Below are 23,059 nucleotides of genomic sequence, written 5' to 3'. Positions count from 1 at the left end.
ATTCAATTTCTGTTAGTCACATGTCTGTGGAACTTGATCAGTTTATGTCTCAGTTGTTGAATCTTGTTATGTTCATACAAATATTTACACATGTTAAGTTTGCTGAAAAGTGAGAGGACGTTTCTTTTTTTGTTGAGTTTATAACGGAGAGGGTGAATATCTCCGCTGCTTGATGGGCTATCAGCGTGGCATTTCTTTGAAGAGACATTGGAATATGAGTAGCTTACAAAAATATTTGTTTTAAATAGCTACCGGACAAATAGTTTTTACAATATGCAATATTATAAAATGACTAATGATAATGCAGGGCATGGTAACTAAATCGTCTATTTTTGCACAAGGATTATCTATGTCAGCAAACCTTTAATTAATATAAATGTCGCAGGTGGCAAAATGTGGCTTGAACAAAAACCGTAGATGGCGCTATAACGAAATGGGTGCGCAAGGTAGCAGCCTAACTAACAAACGCACTGCAATTTCTCAACCCTCCCGCGCCAGACACCCAAAAACACTCATGGCAAAAGGAGATTGTGTAGAGCCCCCAAAGCATACGAGAGGACAAACGCTCTAACGCGCATTAGTTCGTTGCTTTCTTCAGAGAGGAAAGGCACCCAATAGACTTCGTTCTCCGAGTGTCCAGCAGTACATATTGAGGACAGGGATTTTGGAGACCAAGTTGCATGGAAATCAACTGATTCGGTCTATATTTTCTTCCACATCTGCTTTGAGGAATGCTACTCTAATACGCGGCAAACGGGACCATACTGTATGGTTCCAGTTATCTGGACAACCTGCAACGATTAAATAGAGATGATTTATCTAATTTGCAAAGTGACATCATGAAATCTAAATCTTAGGATAAAAACAGATTTCGGTCAAATTTCAAAAAGTCACAACTCTGGTTCAAGCAACTGTTCGTGGACTCAATTAAACGAAAACTCATGGATGGAATTTTACATTTGACTATTTCCTCGGAGTATTAACAGTGGTCTGTCGCACGTTGAAGCCCTAAAACGCAAGCGGCATGCAGCAGTTTCAGCACCTAGTCGAGTCCCAGGTTGCGAGGTTAACGATGTCGGGGGTCGCTTGTTTGGTTGAGTGTTTTGGGAAATGATTACAGGCAACATCGACGGTAAAATAATGGTTAGAAGATGGCTTGTGACGTTCAAACCGTTCAGGTAAGAGACAAATAATGTGTGCCGTAATATTTCCACTCTAGGCTTTGGTATTCATTTATAAACACCCAGCACATGTGTTACAAATGAATAGAATGTAATGGAATAGCACATTTATTTTTTTAAAGCACAGCCTATAATTGTCATTTAATTGACAGGTTATTTGTCATTTGACCTAATCAATGACGATAATGAATGTATTGAATGACCCGCATGTCTATAGGCTACACCTAATCCTTGACCATCATTATATTGCAATAAACTGGCAGCAGTACGTGTGCCTGCATGGGAGTTTTCACCCACCATCCTGCATACGCGTGCGTGTGTTTGGTAATCTGTGACGGAGTCTCCCGACAACACCGGCTGTTTGTCTCTCTCTCCTCTAACAGAGAAACGAGATTAAGTTAGAGATGACGTTCCCGTGTTCACAGCTGGATCCGTATGTCAACAGTAAATAAATAAAGCGCATTATCAACCAAGCGAGCTAACGAGCGGCGATGGGATGCTTATCCCCCAAGCTTTATTTGCATGGCACCATATTCCCTATATAGGGGACTCCTTTTGACCAGGGCCTACACACACAACCCCATCATGTCAAAGTTGAATAATGTTTTTCGATACACCTAGTCACTACAAAAGATATACAAGCGTCTTTCGTAACTCAGTTGCCGTAAAAAGGAAATAAACCGTTCAGGGATTTCACCATGAGGCCAATGGCGACTTTAAAAACAGTTACAGAGTTTATGGCTGTGATAGGACAAAACTGAGGATGGATCAACAACATTGTAGTTAGCTCCACAATGCTAACCTCATTAACAGAGTGAAAAGAATGCATCCTGTTTACAACAAGGCACTGAAGTAACATTGTAAAACATTTGGTAAAGCAATTAACTTTATTTCCTGAAAACTAAGTGTTATGTTTGGGGCAAATCCAATACAACACTTTAATGAGTACCACTCTCCATTTTTTCAAGCATAGTGGTGGCTGCATAATATTATGGGTATGTTTGTAGTGGTTAAGGACTGGGGAGTTTCTCGGGATAAAAAAGAAACGGAGCTAAGCACAGGTCAAATCCTAGAGGAAAACCTAGTTCAGTCTGCTTTCCACCAGGCACTGGGAGATGAATACATTTTTCAGCAGGACAATATCATACAACACAAGGCTAAATCTATACTGAACTGGTTAAAAAGAAGATAGTGAACGTTCCTGAGTGGCCGAGTTACAGTTTAGATGTACATCTACTTGAAAATATATGGCAAGACCTGAAAACGGTTATCTAGAAATGATCAAAAACCAATTTAACAGAGCTTGAAGAATTTTGAAAAGAATAATGGGCAAATGTGGCACAATTCAGGTGTGGAAAGCTCTTAGAGACTTACCCAGAAAGATTCACAGCTGTAATCGCGGACAAAGATGCTTCTACAAAGTATTGACAGAGGGGTGTGAATACTTATGTAAATGAGCCATTTCTGAATTTAATTTACAAGAATTAGCAAACATTTCTACAAATATGTTTACACTTTGTCATTATGGAGTATTGTGTGTAGATGAGTGAAAAAAGTATATTTAATCAATTTTGAATTCAATCTGTAACATAACAAAATGTGGAATAAGTCAAGGGGTATGAATACTTTCTGAAAGCACTGTAGATATGAAGGGGGATTTTATATACGTTAACCATTGGAAGAACAAGTCATTCTGTCACGGTCTGCTGGACCCCTGTAGTCCATCCGGATTTTCTCCATTGTCTCAGCCTGTCCCCCAAAGGGTAGACATTGATTCTCCATTCTGTAAAACAATATATTATTTTACATGACAATAAATATATTTTTAAAAGCCTCTATAATTTTCTCAGGTTAAAAGGCATTGACCTCAAATCATAGTGTGCAGATTTGAGGTTCAATTAGGCTGAATTTAGATGAGGCACCCCAATTCCCATATTTTTTTCACTAAATTGGTCTTTTGACCAATCAGATCAGCTCTGAAAAAGATCTGATGTGAATAGATTCGATGTTCGAGACAGATCGAGATTTACCAGGGGGGAGGGGCTGTTCCAGCTCAAGGTGTCACAAAAAAAATGCGCCCCCCGTCCCCAAAGTTACAAATGACCCTCACATGACCCTCCCCTTGTACTGTAAGTAAAATGAACAAACTCCCCCCTCATAGAATGAACTCAAAATGTATGTTTATGACCACAAATGACAATAACAATAGCGACCCCGTGTTTACAAACGTGGATATCGACTTTGCCATTTCAGCATGCTTTTGTGGCACAGTCGATGCCCCGCAGGGCTACTGGCCAGAAGGTTGAGGGTTCGCCGACCACCACAGACAAGCTCACTCTCCCTGCCTGTCTCACTACGGTCAGAGCCGGCTGCAGACAACGATCAGCTAGAGGGCAATCAGATGCTCAACATTTATAATTATATAAAATATATGCAACTCATTTTCCACCAACAGGTTTTCGTGCCAATGCACCACACAACCAATAAACAAAGCGTATCCCGATTGTGGCACTTCAATATCACTTCAACACCACACTCAATAAACTATGTCAATATCAACAAACAGAAAATACACCCCTCCCTACCTTGTAGGCTTACCCAGTATAGAAGGCTTGGCTTGACCATCTCTAAATGTCATTCAACTTGTTATTGTTTTGTAACAGATTTCTCGTTCCATTCAACTATTGGCCACTGCACAGTTTGGATTGATTTATTTTATTTGTCATTTAAAAAAATACATATTTACACAAAGATTTTGGGATTGCAAAGTAAAGTCGGGGACTTATTTCCATTGTGGTCCCTATTTTTTTTACATAAATACATATACAATTACAGAGATACAGACACATTACACAGATACAGACACATTACATAGATACAGACACATTACATAGATACAGACACACTACATAGATACAGACACATTACACAGATACAGACACATTACATAGATACAGACACATTACATAGATACAGACACATTACATAGATACAGACACATTACATAGATACAGACACATTACATAGATACAGACACATTACATAGATACAGACACATTACATAGATACAGACACATTACATAGATACAGACACATTACATAGATACAGACACATTACATAGATACAGACACACTACATAGATACAGACACATTACATAGATGCAGACACATTACATAGATACAGACACATTACATAGATACAGACACATTACATAGATACAGACACATTACATAGATACAGACACATTACATAGATGCAGACACATTACATAGATACAGACACACTACATAGATACAGACACATTACATAGATGCAGACACATTACACAGATACAGACACATTACACAGATACAGACACATTACATAGATACAGACACATTACATAGATACAGACACATTACATAGATACAGACACATTACATAGATACAGACACATTACATAGATACAGACACATTACATAGATACAGACACACTACATAGATACAGACACATTACACAGATATAGACACATTACATAGATGCAGACACATTACATAGATACAGACACACTACATAGATACAGACACATTACATAGATACAGACACACTACATAGATACAGACACATTACATAGATACAGACACATTACATAGATACAGACACACTACATAGATACAGACACACTACATAGATACAGACACATTACATAGATACAGACACACTACATAGATACAGACACATTACATAGATACAGACACATTACATAGATACAGACACACTACATAGATACAGACACATTACACAGATACAGACACATTACATAGATACAGACACATTACATAGATACAGACACACTACATAGATACAGACACATTACATAGATGCAGACACATTACATAGATACAGACACACTACATAGATACAGACACATTACATAGATACAGACACATTACATAGATGCAGACACATTACATAGATACAGACACACTACATAGATACAGACACATTACACAGATACAGACACATTACATAGATGCAGACACATTACATAGATATAGACACATTACACAGATACAGACACATTACATAGATACAGACACATTACAGAGATACAGACACACTACATAGATACAGACACATTACATAGATGCAGACACATTACATAGATACAGACACATTACATAGATACAGACACATTACAGAGATACAGACACACTACATAGATACAGACACATTACATAGATACAGACACATTACATAGATACAGACACATTACAGAGATACAGACACACTACATAGATACAGACACATTACATAGATACAGACACATTACATAGATACAGACACATTACAGAGATACAGACACATTACACAGATATAGACACATTACATAGATACAGACACATTACACAGATACAGACACATTACATAGATACAGACACATTACATAGATGCAGACACACTACATAGATACAGACACACTACATAGATACAGACACATTACATAGATGCAGACACACTACATAGATACAGACACATTACATAGATACAGACACATTACATAGATACAGACACATTACATAGATACAGACACACTACATAGATACAGACACATTACATAGATGCAGACACACTACATAGATACAGACACATTACATAGATACAGACACATTACATAGATACAGACACACTACATAGATACAGACACATTACATAGATGCAGACACATTACATAGATACAGACACACTACATAGATACAGACACATTACATAGATACAGACACATTACATAGATACAGACACACTACATAGATACAGACACATTACATAGATACAGACACATTACACAGCTACAGACACATTACATAGATACAGACACATTACACAGATACAGACACATTACACAGATATAGACACATTACATAGATACAGACACATTACACAGATATAGACCCATTACATAGATACAGACACATTACATAGATACAGACACATTACATAGATACAGACACATTACACAGATACAGACACATTACACAGATACAGACACATTACACAGATATAGACCCATTACATAGATACAGACACACTACATAGATACAGACACATTACATAGATACAGACACATTACATAGATACAGACACACTACATAGATACAGACACATTACATAGATACAGACACATTACACAGCTACAGACACATTACATAGATACAGACACATTACACAGATACAGACACATTACACAGATACAGACACATTACATAGATACAGACACATTACATAGATACAGACGCATTACACAGATACAGACACATTACACAGATACAGACACATTACATAGATACAGACACATTACACAGATACAGACACATTACATAGATACAGACACATTACATAGATACAGACACATTACACAGATACAGACACATTACATAGATACAGACACATTACATAGATACAGACACATTACACAGATACAGACACACTACATAGATACAGACACATTACACAGATATAGACCCATTACATAGATACAGACACATTACATAGATACAGACACACTACATAGATACAGACACATTACATAGATACAGACACATTACATAGATACAGACACACTACATAGATACAGACACATTACATAGATGCAGACACACTACATATGTACAGACACACTACATAGATACAGACCCATTACATAGATACAGACACATTACACAGATACAGACACATTACACAGATACAGACACATTACATAGATACAGACACATTACACAGCTACAGACACATTACATAGATACAGACACATTACACAGATACAGACACATTACACAGATACAGACACATTACATAGATACAGACACATTACATAGATACAGACACATTACACAGATACAGACACATTACACAGATACAGACACATTACATAGATACAGACACATTACACAGATACAGACACATTACATAGATACAGACACATTACATAGATACAGACACATTACACAGATACAGACACATTACAGAGATACAGACACATTACATAGATACAGACACATTACAGAGATACAGACACACTACATAGATACAGACACATTACATAGATGCAGACACATTACATAGATACAGACACATTACATAGATACAGACACATTACACAGATATAGACACATTACATAGATACAGACACATTACACAGAGACAGACACATTACATAGATACAGACACATTACAGAGATACAGACACATTACATAGATACAGACACATTACACAGATACAGACACATTACATAGATACAGACACATTACACAGATACAGACACACTACATAGATACAGACACATTACAGAGATACAGACACACTACATAGATACAGACACATTACATAGATACAGACACATTACACAGATATAGACACATTACACAGATATAGACACATTACATAGATACAGACACATTACACAGATACAGACACACTACATAGATACAGACACATTACACAGATACAGACACATTACATAGATACAGACACATTACACAGATATAGACACATTACATAGATACAGACACATTACACAGATACAGACACATTACACAGATATAGACACATTACATAGATACAGACACATTACAGAGATACAGACACATTACACAGATACAGACACATTACATAGATGCAGACACACTACATAGATACAGACACATTACATAGATACAGACACATTACATAGATACAGACACATTACATAGATGCAGACACACTACATAGATACAGACACATTACATAGATACAGACACACTACATAGATACAGACACATTACATAGATACAGACACATTACATAGATACAGACACACTACATAGATACAGACACATTACACAGATACAGACACATTACATAGATACAGACACATTACATAGATACAGACACATTACATAGATACAGACACATTACATAGATACAGACACATTACATAGATACAGACACATTACATAGATACAGACACACTACATAGATACAGACACATTACATAGATACAGACACATTACACAGCTACAGACACATTACATAGATACAGACACATTACACAGATACAGACACATTACACAGATACAGACACATTACATAGATACAGACACATTACATAGATACAGACACATTACACAGATACAGACACATTACACAGATACAGACACATTACATAGATACAGACACATTACACAGATACAGACACATTACATAGATACAGACACATTACATAGATACAGACACATTACACAGATACAGACACATTACATAGATACAGACACATTACATAGATACAGACACATTACACAGATACAGACACACTACATAGATACAGACACATTACACAGATATAGACCCATTACATAGATACAGACACATTACATAGATACAGACACACTACATAGATACAGACACATTACATAGATACAGACACATTACATAGATACAGACACACTACATAGATACAGACACATTACATAGATGCAGACACACTACATAGATACAGACACACTACATAGATACAGACCCATTACATAGATACAGACACATTACACAGATACAGACACATTACACAGATACAGACACATTACATAGATACAGACACATTACACAGCTACAGACACATTACATAGATACAGACACATTACACAGATACAGACACATTACACAGATACAGACACATTACATAGATACAGACACATTACATAGATACAGACACATTACACAGATACAGACACATTACACAGATACAGACACATTACATAGATACAGACACATTACACAGATACAGACACATTACATAGATACAGACACATTACATAGATACAGACACATTACACAGATACAGACACATTACAGAGATACAGACACATTACATAGATACAGACACATTACAGAGATACAGACACACTACATAGATACAGACACATTACATAGATGCAGACACATTACATAGATACAGACACATTACATAGATACAGACACATTACACAGATATAGACACATTACATAGATACAGACACATTACACAGAGACAGACACATTACATAGATACAGACACATTACAGAGATACAGACACATTACATAGATACAGACACATTACACAGATACAGACACATTACATAGATACAGACACATTACACAGATACAGACACACTACATAGATACAGACACATTACAGAGATACAGACACACTACATAGATACAGACACATTACATAGATACAGACACATTACACAGATATAGACACATTACACAGATATAGACACATTACATAGATACAGACACATTACACAGATACAGACACACTACATAGATACAGACACATTACACAGATACAGACACATTACATAGATACAGACACATTACACAGATATAGACACATTACATAGATACAGACACATTACACAGATACAGACACATTACACAGATATAGACACATTACATAGATACAGACACATTACAGAGATACAGACACATTACACAGATACAGACACATTACATAGATGCAGACACACTACATAGATACAGACACATTACATAGATACAGACACATTACATAGATACAGACACATTACATAGATGCAGACACACTACATAGATACAGACACATTACATAGATACAGACACACTACATAGATACAGACACATTACATAGATACAGACACATTACATAGATACAGACACACTACATAGATACAGACACATTACACAGATACAGACACATTACATAGATACAGACACATTACATAGATACAGACACATTACATAGATACAGACACATTACATAGATGCAGACACACTACATAGATACAGACACATTACATAGATACAGACACACTACATAGATACAGACACATTACATAGATACAGACACATTACATAGATGCAGACACACTACATAGATACAGACACATTACATAGATACAGACACATTACATAGATACAGACACACTACATAGATACAGACACATTACATAGATGCAGACACATTACATAGATACAGACACATTACATAGATGCAGACACACTACATAGATACAGACACATTACATAGATACAGACACATTACATAGATACAGACACACTACACAGATACAGACACATTACATAGATGCAGACACACTACACAGATACAGACACATTACATAGATGCAGACACACTACATAGATACAGACACATTACATAGATACAGACACATTACATAGATACAGACACACTACACAGATACAGACACATTACACAGATATAGACACATTACATAGATACAGACACACTACACAGATACAGACACATTACACAGATATAGACACATTACATAGATACAGACACACTACACAGATACAGACACATTACACAGATATAGACACATTACATAGATACAGACACACTACACAGATACAGACACATTACACAGATATAGACACATTACATAGATACAGACACACTACACAGATACAGACACATTACATAGATACAGACACATTACACAGATACAGACACATTACATAGATACAGACACATTACATAGATACAGACACATTACACAGATACAGACACATTACAGAGATACAGACACATTATATAGATACAGACACATTACAGAGATACAGACACATTACAGAGATAGAGACAAAATAATGCTCAACCTCCAGATGAGAATGAGGGGGGAGTTTAAGTACAATTCTTGCAAGCTTGTTTGGCTGGTAGCTTATTCTTTAGATGTTTGGGGCTGTTGGTGAATCAGGCATAATCAAAGTGACACTGGACTAGCGCACTTGACTGAGTCTTTAGGGTGTCTATAGCTAGGTTTCCATCCAATTGGATGATTTTCATGTGATTTTCATGTGAATATTCTCAAATCGTGATGCCGGAAAACATGACGGAAGATTTTAATTGACCAGACATTTGAGACATTTTATGGACATCCATATGCATTCAGATCCAACCTGGCACAGCCAGCACCGTCAATAAATGAGAGATGTTGGCCAAATGAGCCACATTTGGGGGCCTTAAGGAGTGGCCCCTTTTTTTAAATTTTCGCCTAAAACGACATACCCAAATCTAACTGCCTGTAGCTCAGGACCTGAAGCAAGGATATGCATATTATTGATACCATTTGAAAGGAAACACTTTGAAGTTTGTGGAAATGTTAAATTGATGTAGGAGAATATAACACATTAGATCTGGTAAAAGATAATACAAAGAAAAAAAAACGTTGTTTTTTTTGTACCATCATCTTTGAAATGCAAGAGAAAGGCCATAATGAATTATTCTAGCTCAGGCGCAATTTAGACTTTGGGCACTAGATGGCAGAAGTGCATGTGCAAAGTTTTAGACTGATCCAATGTACTATTGCATATCTATTCAAAATGTTGTATCAAGACTGCCCAAATGTGCCTAATTAGTTTATGCATACATTTTCAAGTTCATAATTGTGCACTCTTCTCAAACAATAGCATGGTATTATTTCACTGTAATAGCTACTATAAATTGGACCATGCAGTTAGATTAACAAGAATTGAAGCTTTCTGCCATGTTTATGTCCTGGGATTTTTTTTTGTTTCTTACAACCTCATGCTAATCACATTAGCCTACGTTAGCTCAACCGTCCCGAGGACGGAACACCGATCCTGTAGAGGATTTATAACAAATGACAAAAACACTTTTCCTTGTGTTTTGATATGTGGAATATGAAAACTTTAGGGTGATTTTTCAATTTGTGATCCGAATATTTTGTATAGAGATAAGCATTATATTGTTTGATTTTAGGATTAACTCTGGTAGGCCCGACATAGTCTTCCTCGCCTCAAATTCAGTCAGTTGGAGCGCCGGGGCGCAATGCCTTCATATCATAGGCCTGCAGTAGCTAAAGCTTAATAATAGCCACGCCCTACCTTCACAAGGTTTGGTCTCTAAACTTTATTAGTGTAATATCAAAAGTAAGAAAAGCCATTGTTTATAGGGAAAATCCGAGCAGAAGAGCGAATGTAAACCAGGGAAAAAGTCCACTACCCTCAAAAGACCAATTAGTGGAAGAAATATCGGAATTGGTCTGCCTCTGTGAACTAGCCTACATTCAAAACAAATCATTAAAAAATCATTATACAGAGGGCAATCCTAATTGTCCCATTAACATCAGTATTAATGAGCGTAAGCGGAAGACTGCAGAAAAAACAGCCTACCGAATTATTAGAAAACATTCCGCTGAGCACCGAACAACCCAGCCGTGGGTTCCCGTCAATCAACATGGGTGGCGAGATCTGATAAGCGCCCGGTACGTGGGACAAGCCAATTAGGAGATAGCGGATCTGTGGGTCTGATCCAATTACCCGACCCAAGCATTTACTTTAAGCGTTTTAATTAGAGAGGAGTCGGGCCAGGCCCCGTGTCTAATCCTCCTTTATTATCACCCCTCTATCACCCTCAGGTCCTCCATCACCCTCATGGAGGGGCTTTGAAATAGGGATAGACGATAAGGGAGGAAAGGTGGAAACGATCGCCCCGTGACGGGACCGGGGCACAGCGCTTTGGCGCGCATGCACCCCGAAGCGCACATAATTGAAAAGAACACCGCATCTCTATGCAGAAGCATTAGGGACACGTACGCACGCCCATGCAAAGCATACGTATGCACACACATACACGTAGACACACGTAACACACACACTCCATATGGCCTTGTTCAGGATTATAGAGCCCGAAGAAGCCCAAAGGTCACAGAGAGAAGTTTGGGAAATGAGGGATTAGAAAGAGAAGTTGACTTTACCCTTTTGCTTTTCCCGTTTTAATCAGCACCTGTTATCTCTGAGTTTGACTGCGTCCACACAGCCTTGCATGGCTGTCCGTATCCCCTTATTTCCCTTAGTTTACTCACTGAGCGGAACAAAATGAATTGGTGGAAGTAGTATGTTCGGAATGATTTGGTATCAAATACATCAAACACATGGTTTCCGGGTGTCACGCCCTGACCTTAGAGAGCCGTTTTATTTCTCTATTTGGTGAGGTCAGGGTGTGATGTGGGGTGGGCATTCTATGTTTTGTATGTCTTTGGTTTTGGCCGAGTGTGGTTCCCAATCAGAGGCAGCTGTCTATCGTTGTCTCTGATTGGGAATCATACTTAGGCAGCCTGTTTTCCCACCTATGTTGTGGGATCTTGTTTTTTGTTCGCTCTGTGAAGCCTGCAGAACGTGACGTTCGTTATTCCTTTTGTTGTTGTTGTTGTTTGGTGTTCTGAGTATTAAAGATCATGAACACTCACCACGCGGCACCTTGGTCTACTTCTTCAGACGAGCGTTACACCGGGTGTTTGATGCCATTCCATTTGCTTCGCTCCTACCATTATTATGAACCGTTCTCCCAGCAGCAGCCTCCACTGTTAACTGCTGTACCTATCTATTGTCAGTGGCCCAAAGGAAAAGTCTATGACTTTATCAAATAGCTTTGTGACCAGATGGTCATAGCCAGGTAAATAATCCCAATCCCAGTTAGGACTATTGGACGATAATCCAAGATACACCCTGCTGTAATCAAACCTTCCTCCATCCCCCCTCGCCAGATAAAAAATATGTTATAGGATTCAAATCTGTTACAGGATTCGGCTCTGCGCTCCCCCAGACAGAGATTGAATCATCCAGACGTACTGCACAGTATGCTGGAGCAGATGGATGTCATATTTCAAAATGTTCCATTTTCCTGGGGGGAAAAAAGATAGCTACGTCTGTAATGAATGTCTCCACGCTGTTACTTCTAGATAGGCTGATATTTTCCCTACCTCAGGTTCTTATCCTGTCATTATACTCTCTGTCTAAATCAGGGGTTCCTAAACCTTTTTGCTCAGGCCCCCCCTTCCAGCATTGGGGAACATCCCGAGCCCCCCCATCTATTTCTATATGCACCTGCACTTTTCATGACACAAACTCTCTATTGTGGGTTCATAACCCTCTTGTTGGCGGAGAGAACATTTTGCAGATTTTAAAGCTTATTTCCTGTAATTCTACACATTTGTTCATGGGGTGAAGAGAAAATAAAGCTAATTTTTCTACAATTCTGCATATCTTGCCATGTCTAATGTGTAGTCATGTGATATGTGAGAGACTCGAACATTACAAAAAAAATCTATGGGCAAAAAAACCCAGCTAAAAAAATGTTAGCTGACATGGGCTAGTTGATCTGGACAATTCCGACAAGTTGTAAATAGCTCTCTAATGTATGCGATGACTGACATGACAAGAGGAAAACTGATGATGCAATACCCAATTTCAAAATTGTACCTTTTGCAAAATTTTACAATTACAACTTTCAAGAGTAAGTTGAAAGCCGGACTGAGTCGTCGTCATCCCCCCCCCCCCCCCCCCCATGCCGACCACTCTCGCCCCACAGTTTGGCAGTTTGGGGACCCACTGGTCAAAATGACTGAAGAATGTCGCAGAAGATAGGCACACACAAATACTATTCTATCTCTGTAGATACATATTGGTAGAGGTGCTGTCAACTCACCTCCTACAGTATGAATATATATATATATATATATAGTATAAAATAATATATAGTATGAATGAAGCGTCCGCTACTGCCACTTGTAACGAATACAGCCCCGTTTTATTGTCTCGGTGTTGGGATATAGAGTCACCTTGGCTGCCTGCCGAACCACCGTGCTCTGTCCTTATGAGATTATGATGAGCACCGTCAACATCGTGAACGTCAGTCACTATTCTATCTAACCGGCTGTTCCTTATCACTCTTGACAGCGTAGTTCTACATTCAACAACTCGCAATTATCCCAGTATGTTAAATCTGAACTCGCATGACAATGCTGTTTACTGTTCACGGAGTGTCAAAACTTTCACGGAATCCAGCGAGCTAGCAAACTCCGCTCGCTCGGCTTCAGAGTCAAGCAACGGTTTGAATTATTCAGTCATTTCTCTCTATTGTGGGTCCTAGCTTTCCACTGCTGGCACAGTAACAAAGCATATGTGGCTAGCATTGCATAAGTTGCTACTGTACATAGTATAACGGTCCAATGCACTTGCTCTGAGAATATGTAGGTATAGAGGCATACTGTATCTGGCTGTGTAAACATGCACATTTTAAAAGTAGTGGTGGGTAGAGGCTGTTGTTTATCTACTGTAGCGTACCCTACATACAGGGATGTCACGGTAGAATGAAGCGTGGGTAAAGTATACTCCTCCCCTCTCCTCTCCTCACTGTCAGAGACCGTTATAGAATTAGCCCGCAGCAGTCGTTTAGCCCCGTGGGGAATGAAGGAGGAAGCCTCCTCTTTATCTCTGGTGTGCATGGCACAATACATCAATTATAGGCATTTTGGAAGGAGCTGCTTGTCCTTATTGGGGAACCTGAGGATGCCTGGATGGGGTGCGAGTTAGCAGGGGGATGGAGACGGGAACTAAAATGGCCCCTGACATTTTGACTTTAATTTCCTCAGCTGGGCCGGTCTAATTGCCTGTGTTTCCTAATGTATGTTCTTTACTGTGCTGCTGTACTTTATCTGTTTTCTGACTGTTCCTCTCTTCTCTTCCTCCCTTCGTCCTCTCTCTTCATACTTCTCTCCTCGCTTCTCGTCAACAATCTTTCCCTTTCCTCCCTCCCGCACTCTTGCATCACTTCTCTCCCACTGTCGCTCCTTCTCCTCCCTCTTCTCGTGCATGCCTTCTCTCTCCTCTCCCCCTCTCTTCTCTTCCCTCCCATCCCCCCATCCAGGATATTCGTGGTGGGGATCGGCTTCTTCAGCCTGTGTTTTCTAATGACCTCCCTGGGGGGCCAGTTCTCAGCCAAGAGGCTTGGGGACTCCCCCTTCACCATCCGGACAGAAGGTAGAGAAAAGACACTATTTGTGTGTGTGAGTGCCTGTGGGTCGCTGGCCCTATCTAAGTAGAGCTGTGGGAGTTTGTCTATTGGGGGTTGTCTAGTCAGAGGGAGCTGTGGGTGTGGTGTTACAGTAGGTCACACAGAAACACCATTACTCCTACCCTGTGGCACTGCACACAAATGAGACATATCCCCGTATGAGTGCAGTGCAGTATACTGCATCGCTTCTAAGGGTGCATTGGTCTGCATACACACTGCAGCAGCATCGAAGGCAGACTCACTCTGTCTGGTTTGACTCCATCAACACTTACTGTATGGACAGTAACCCTGGCGACTCATCAGGGGTCTGGTAAGAGTCTGCCGAAGGCTGTTGTGAGGGGCTGAGTCTCTGAAGGCTGCGTACTGCCGCTTAATATCTCACCACAGAAATCTCATTATTACATTGGCCGACTGCAGACGTCACATGGCCTCGACTGAGTCCGCAGGCCAATGACGGAACGGGAAAGAGCTGTGTCTAATCCCCCCCTGTCTCCTACTCTACGAGGTGTGAACTGTGAAGTCAGGGATGGGTCCTCTCTGGCGACCAGCTGTCCCTGCCACTGCCTGAGTAAAAAACTAAGAGGCGGTTTAGGTCCTTTAGCCGAGGATGAAGAACTCATAAGGGAGGATAATCTGATGTAAAGCCTTTCTAACTGAGAGAGGATGTTGTAGGGTTGAGGTGTGTGTGTCGTGTGTGTGTGTGTGTGTGTGTGTGTGTGTGTGTGTGTGTGTGTGTGTGTGTGTGTGTGTGTGTGTGTGTGTGTGTGTGTGTGTGTGTGTGTGTGTGTGTGTGTGTGTGTGTGAGCACACTTGATTAATTAACCACTCATACGCTGTTGCCTGAGGAGACATCTGGACTGAGCTCATTAAGAGCTGCCGAGGGTCTAACCTAGAAGTTTACCACAGGAGTTTGTGTGTGTGTTTGTGTGCGTGCGTGTGAAAACCCTGTGTGTGTGTGTGTGTCAGATGAATTGGCAGAAAATGAATGGGGCGACAGCAGTAATGTGGGACAAGATGGAGAAGAGAGAGATGGAGAGCTGGTTCCATCTGCTCTAAGTCAGCCCTGGAAACAAGTGGCCCTTTAATTCTGCCGGCGAGCACCACCTGCAGAACCACGGGTCTAGCTAAGACACACACACACACACGCACACACACACACACACACACACACACACACACACACACACACACACACACACACACACACACACACACACACACACACACACACACACACACACACACACACACACACACACACACACACACACACACACACACACACACACACCAACACACTCACACTCACACACACTTTGTGTCAGTGGTCTCTGTAATGTTATTTTTGTCGAAGGACCTCAAAGTTTATTTTGACTGAGTACACTTCCATCCTCAGCTCTGGTGTCAAGAGAATAGTGCCTAGTGCCTGCTCTTCCTGAGGGGATTCAAGGTGACAGAAAAATGCTAGTCCAAAACATCGGAGCTTCCAAATCTTTCTACAAAAACACCGTTACAGAGTGTGACTAGCATTAGTCTGTCACCTTGAATCCCCTCTGGAAGAGCCGTAACAAGGCGCTATTCTCTCGACACCAGAGCTGAGGATGGAAGTGTACTCAGTCCAAAATAAGCTACACAATAAGTACATAGAGAAACCTCGAGTATATCCTCATAGATGTTGATAGTCCATTGTTGTACACAGACATTTACCCACTCCAACGACAGGTGGAGTGCTTGTGTTTAGGAGAGCTTTGTTACCAGAGCAGCGCTGATGTCAGGTGTTCTCAATGTGGAGGTATTAGTAGAATTCCTATTCCCTTGTTACAGCGACAGTCTCCTCTTCTCCTCTCGCGTCCATGGATTATCAGCCTCCACTGTGGGCCTCACTGGGCTCTGCTGAAATCCACTCTCTCCGCTCTCTCTCCAGCCCTGCGTGTCACAGACACACTGAGTCAACCAGCCCTGCGTGTCACAGACACACTGAGTCAACCAGCCCTGCGTGTTACAGACACACGGAGTCAACCAGCCCTGCGTGTTACAGACACACTGAGTCAACCAGCCCTGCGTGTTACAAACACACTGAGTCAACCAGCCCTGCGTGTTACAGACACACTGAGTCAACCAGCCCTGCGTGTTACATACACACTGAGTCAACCAGCCCTGCGTGTCACAGACACCAGCCCTGCGTGTTACAGACACACTGAGTCAACCAGCCCTGCGTGTTACATACACACTGAGTCAACCAGCCCTGCGTGTCACAGACACCAGCCCTGCGTGTTACAGACACACTGAGTCAACCAGCCCTGCGTGTTACATACAGAGAAAACTATCAAGTGAATGACGAAACGAGAGAATGGAGGAGGGATAGAGCATGGATGAGGGATAGAGAATGGAGGAGGGATAGAGAATGGATGAGGGATAGAGAATGGATGAGGGATAGAGAATGGAGGAGGGATAGAGGATAGAGGAGGGATAGAGGATAGAGGAGGGATAGAGAATATATGAGGGATAGAGAATAGAGGCGGGATAGAGAATAGAGGAGGGATAGAGAATGGATGAGGGATAGAGAATGGAGGAGGGATAGAGAATAGATGAGGGATAGAAAATGGAGGAGGGATAGAGAATGGAGGAGGGATAGAGAATGGAGGAGGGATAGAGAATAGATGAGGGATAGAGAATGGAGGAGGGATAGGGAATAGATGAGGGATAGGGAATAGATGAGGGATAGAGAATAGAGGAGGGATAGAGAATAGATGAGGGATAGAGAATGGAGGAGGGATAGAGAATGGAGGAGGGATAGGGAACAGATGAGGGATAGAGAATAGAGGAGGGATAGAGAATAGATGAGGGATAGAGAATATATGAGGGATAGAGCATAGAGGAGGGATAGAGAATAGATGAGGGATAGAGAATACATGAGGGATAGAGAATAGATGAGGGATAGAGAATAGATGAGGGATAGAGTATAGAGGAGGGATAGAGAATAGATGAGGGATAGAGAATAGAGGAGGGATAGAGAATGGAGGAGGGATAGAGAATGGAGGAGGGATAGAGGATAGAGGAGGGATAGAGAATAGAGGAGGGATAGAGAATGGAGGAGGGATAGAGAATAGAGGAGGGATATAGGATAGATGAGGGATAGAGAGAGAATAGAGGAGGGATAGAGGGATAGAGAATAGAGGAGGGATAGAGGATAGAGGAGGGATAGAGAATGGAGGAGGGATAGAGAATAGAGGAGGGATAGAGGATAGATGAGGGATAGAGAATAGAGGAGGGATAGAGGATAGAGGAGGGATAGAGAATAGAGGAGGGATAGAGAATAGAGGAGGGATAGAGGATAGAGGAGGGATAGAGGATAGATGAATGATAGAGAATAGAGGAGGGATAGAGGATAGAGGAGGGATAGAGAATAGATGAGGGATAGAGAATGGAGGAGGGATAGAGAATAGAGGAGGGATAGAGGATAGAGGAGGGATAGAGAATAGATGAGGGATAGAGAATAGATGAGGGATAGAGAATAGAGGAGGGATAGAGAATGGAGGAGGGATAGAGAATAGAGGAGGGATAGAGGGTAGAGGAGGGATAGAGAATAGATGAGGGATAGAGAATAGATGAGGGATAGAGAATAGATGAGGGATAGAGAATAGATGATGGATAGAGCATAGAGGAGGGATAGAGAATAGATGAGGGATAGAGAATAGATGAGGGATAGAGCATAGATGAGGGATAGAGAATAGAGGAGGGATAGAGAATAGATGAGGGATAGAGAATAGATGAGGGATAGAGCATATATGAGGGATAGAGCATAGAGGAGGGATAGAGAATAGATGAGGGATAGAGAATAGATGAGGGATAGAGAATAGATGAGGGATAGAGAATAGATGAGGGATAGAGAATAGATGAGGGATAGAGTATAGAGGAGGGATAGAGAATAGATGAGGGATAGAGAATAGAGGAGGGATAGAGAATGGAGGAGGGATAGAGAATGGAGGAGGGATAGAGAATGGAGGAGGGATAGAGAATAGATGAGGGATAGAGAATGGAGGAGGGATAGAGAATAGAGGAGGGATAGAGAATAGAGGAGGGATAGAGAATGGAGGAGGGATAGAGAATGGAGGAGGGATAGAGAATAGAGGAGGGATAGAGAATAGATGAGGGATAGAGAATGGAGGAGGGATAGAGAATGGAGGAGGGATAGAGAATAGATGAGGGATAGAGAATGGAGGAGGGATAGAGAATAGATGAGGGATAGAGAATAGAGGAGGGATAGAGAATAGAGGAGGGATAGAGAATGGAGGAGGGATAGAGAATGGAGGAGGGATAGAGAATGGAGGAGGGATAGAGAATAGAGGAGGGATAGAGAATGGAGGAGGGATAGAGAATGGAGGAGGGATAGAGAATGGATGAGGGATAGAGAATAGATGAGGGATAGAGAATGGAGGAGGGATAGAGAATAGATGAGGGATAGAGAAGGGAGGAGGGATAGAGAATAGATGAGGGATAGAGAATAGAGGAGGGATAGAGAATGGAGGAGGGATAGAGAATGGAGGAGGGATAGAGAATAGATGAGGGATAGAGAATATATGAGGGATAGAGAATAGATGAGGGATAGAGAATGGAGGAGAGATAGAGAATAGATGAGGGATAGAGAATGGAGGAGGGATAGAGAATAGATGGGGGATAGAGAATAGATGAGGGATAGAGAATAGATGAGGGATAGAGAATAGAGGAGGGATAGAGAATGGAGGAGGGATAGAGAATAGATGAGGGATAGAGCATGGAGGAGGGATAGAGAATAGATGAGGGATAGAGAATGGAGGAGGGATAGAGAATAGATGAGGGATAGAGGATAGAGGAGGGATAGAGAATAGATGAGGGATAGAGAATAGATGAGGGATAGAGAATAGATGAGGGATAGAGAATAGAGGAGGGATAGAGAATAGAGGAGGGATAGAGAATAGATGAGGGATAGAGAATGGAGGAGGGATAGAGAATAGATGAGGGATAGAGAATAGATGAGGGATAGAGAATAGAGGAGGGATAGAGAATGGAGGAGGGATAGAGAATGGAGGAGGGATAGAGAATGGAGGAGGGATAGAGAATGGAGGAGGGATAGAGAATGGATGAGGGGTAGAGAATGGATGAGGGATAGAGCATGGAGGAATTACTGTAGACTGTTAGAGGGATGAATTGAGAGGAAGTAGAAGGTATCATTAAGAGATCTGCATTTAAAATAAGTTTCTACAAGAACCAGAAAAGAGAGGATGTACTGCATACAGAAAAGGGAGTAATTAGATGCAAATGACAGAGAGAAAGGAGGAGGAAGAAAATAATTTAACATGGATTTAAGTAAGATACTGTTTGGAGACGACTGGATCAAAGGCAGTTCCCTATAGAGCCCATTTCTGCCCTGCAGTTTACAGTGATAACAAGGCGACAGTCTCTTAAGCCCCGAACCGCAATGTTTCACTTTCAGTGCTATATTTGTCCAAGAGCTAGCTCACTCAGTGTGTATTGTCTCCCTAGTGGGACAAAGAGCTACAACCCTCCTCCCTGACTTCCTGTGTGCATTCCAAATTGCACCCTATTCCCTAATTAGTGCACTACTTTTGTCCAGGGCATATGCGTCTCTGGTCAAAAGTAGTGGACTATACAGTGAATAGGGTGCCGTCTGGGAGGCAGACTCTGTCTCGACAGATTAATGTAATAGCTCCCTATGTGGCTAAGGAGATGGAGCGGGTCCCAGTACCAGCCATAACAAGAGCCGTTTAACTAAAGAGTCTGCTGAGAACAGCACACTGTGGAATATCATTGCTCAGTAGCATTGTAATGCTAGCACACAGTATCGTTGTTATGATAGGGCTTCGAGCAATTGACTTGTCATGTGGGACAAGGGGATGAGATATATTGTGTAGCTGACCAATAGATGGGGAGATCACTGTCAATGGTGAAGTGAAAAGGTGCTGCTTGAACATGTGAAGACTGTGAGGAAGGACGCTGTAGTCCATTGTCAGTAGCCATTATCATCGGTCGCCCACATTGCACAAAGAGAGACAGTTGGAAGGCCACGAAAGCGGCGGCTCTGCCATTTGAGAATACAGTTGTGATAAAGACATGTGTAGAAGCTCCGGCCTATTATCAGGAACTATAGTCCTCGTTAGAACACTGGAAACGTGAGGCCATTTGAAAGCCAGCCATCCCCTTCTCTTGACAAGGTCTGCCCCGCCGATTCCCCTCGCCCTCCGTGCTCTCTACATGCGTGACAATCTCGTGCTATAGCCGCCACAGGAAGTACAATGACGAGGGGAGAGCAGCGTCAGGAGCACTTCCTGCTTTGCTTCAGGCCAGTTTAGCTTGCATGGAGTGTACGGTACATGCCTGTATATATTTGCAGGTGAATTGTAAGAAAGTAGATTGGATAGAGACCCTTTTTTGTAATGTTATGTTTGTAATGTGCAGATCCACAGGCTACATAGTATGTGTCTGATTGCACCACGTAACATAGATCATGAAGATAACCTAGAGTTCTTCCATATTCTGCAGATGTCTGCATCCTGTGAGCTGTTACTAACCGGTTCGGTGGACAATTGTGATGTAGCCTCAGGAAAGTCATTGCGTTCTGCCAAGAGCAAAATATTCTGCACTTCAGTTGAGCACTTCTGTCTCGACATGTACACCAATTCCTCGCTGTATAACTACAGTAAACCTATTGCCTCTCTTTGCAATCACCAGCTTGCCAACACTTGCCCCCAATCTGTTTCCCTGAAACCGCAGCCCAGCCATAGTGCCAGAAGGTGCATGTTAATGGTAAAAAGATATCCTCTCTCAACAGGCCTATACTCCTGTGGCATAAGCACTGTTCCCGTCTCGTTCTTAATGAGGAATTTCCATGCAAAACCTTATCTCATATTCGTTCCGTACTAGCAAGGTGACTGCAACGCTATAGCCGCCTCAATTACCTTGTCAACTGCACGACGCGCATCCGGCTTTGTCCATAGGTT

At 41.1% G+C, this 23,059-nt stretch overlaps 1 protein-coding gene across 2 annotated transcripts in view; it reads left to right on the top strand.

Moving 5' to 3' along the window:
* The first annotated feature begins 499 nt into the window (after nucleotides 1-499).
* LOC139568670 (alpha-1,6-mannosylglycoprotein 6-beta-N-acetylglucosaminyltransferase B-like) overlaps nucleotides 500-23,059 on the top strand; it is a 203,542-nt gene continuing 180,982 nt past the window's right edge. Inside the window, exons 1-2 of one of the 2 annotated variants that reach the window (XM_071390665.1) lie at nucleotides 500-1,178; nucleotides 15,915-16,027. In XM_071390665.1, the coding sequence (XP_071246766.1) occupies nucleotides 1,111-1,178; nucleotides 15,915-16,027 (181 nt within the window). In that variant the 5' untranslated portion in view covers nucleotides 500-1,110. The remainder of the gene's footprint in view (nucleotides 1,179-15,914; nucleotides 16,028-23,059) is intronic. The other variant, XM_071390666.1, reaches the window with a different exon arrangement.

Source organism: Salvelinus alpinus, chromosome 2 (genome assembly GCF_045679555.1).
Source record: "Salvelinus alpinus chromosome 2, SLU_Salpinus.1, whole genome shotgun sequence".
NCBI classification, from domain to species: Eukaryota; Metazoa; Chordata; class Actinopteri; order Salmoniformes; family Salmonidae; genus Salvelinus; species Salvelinus alpinus.
The sequence above is the reverse complement of the archived record's forward strand: the minus strand, read 5'-3'. Positions and strand labels throughout refer to the sequence as shown.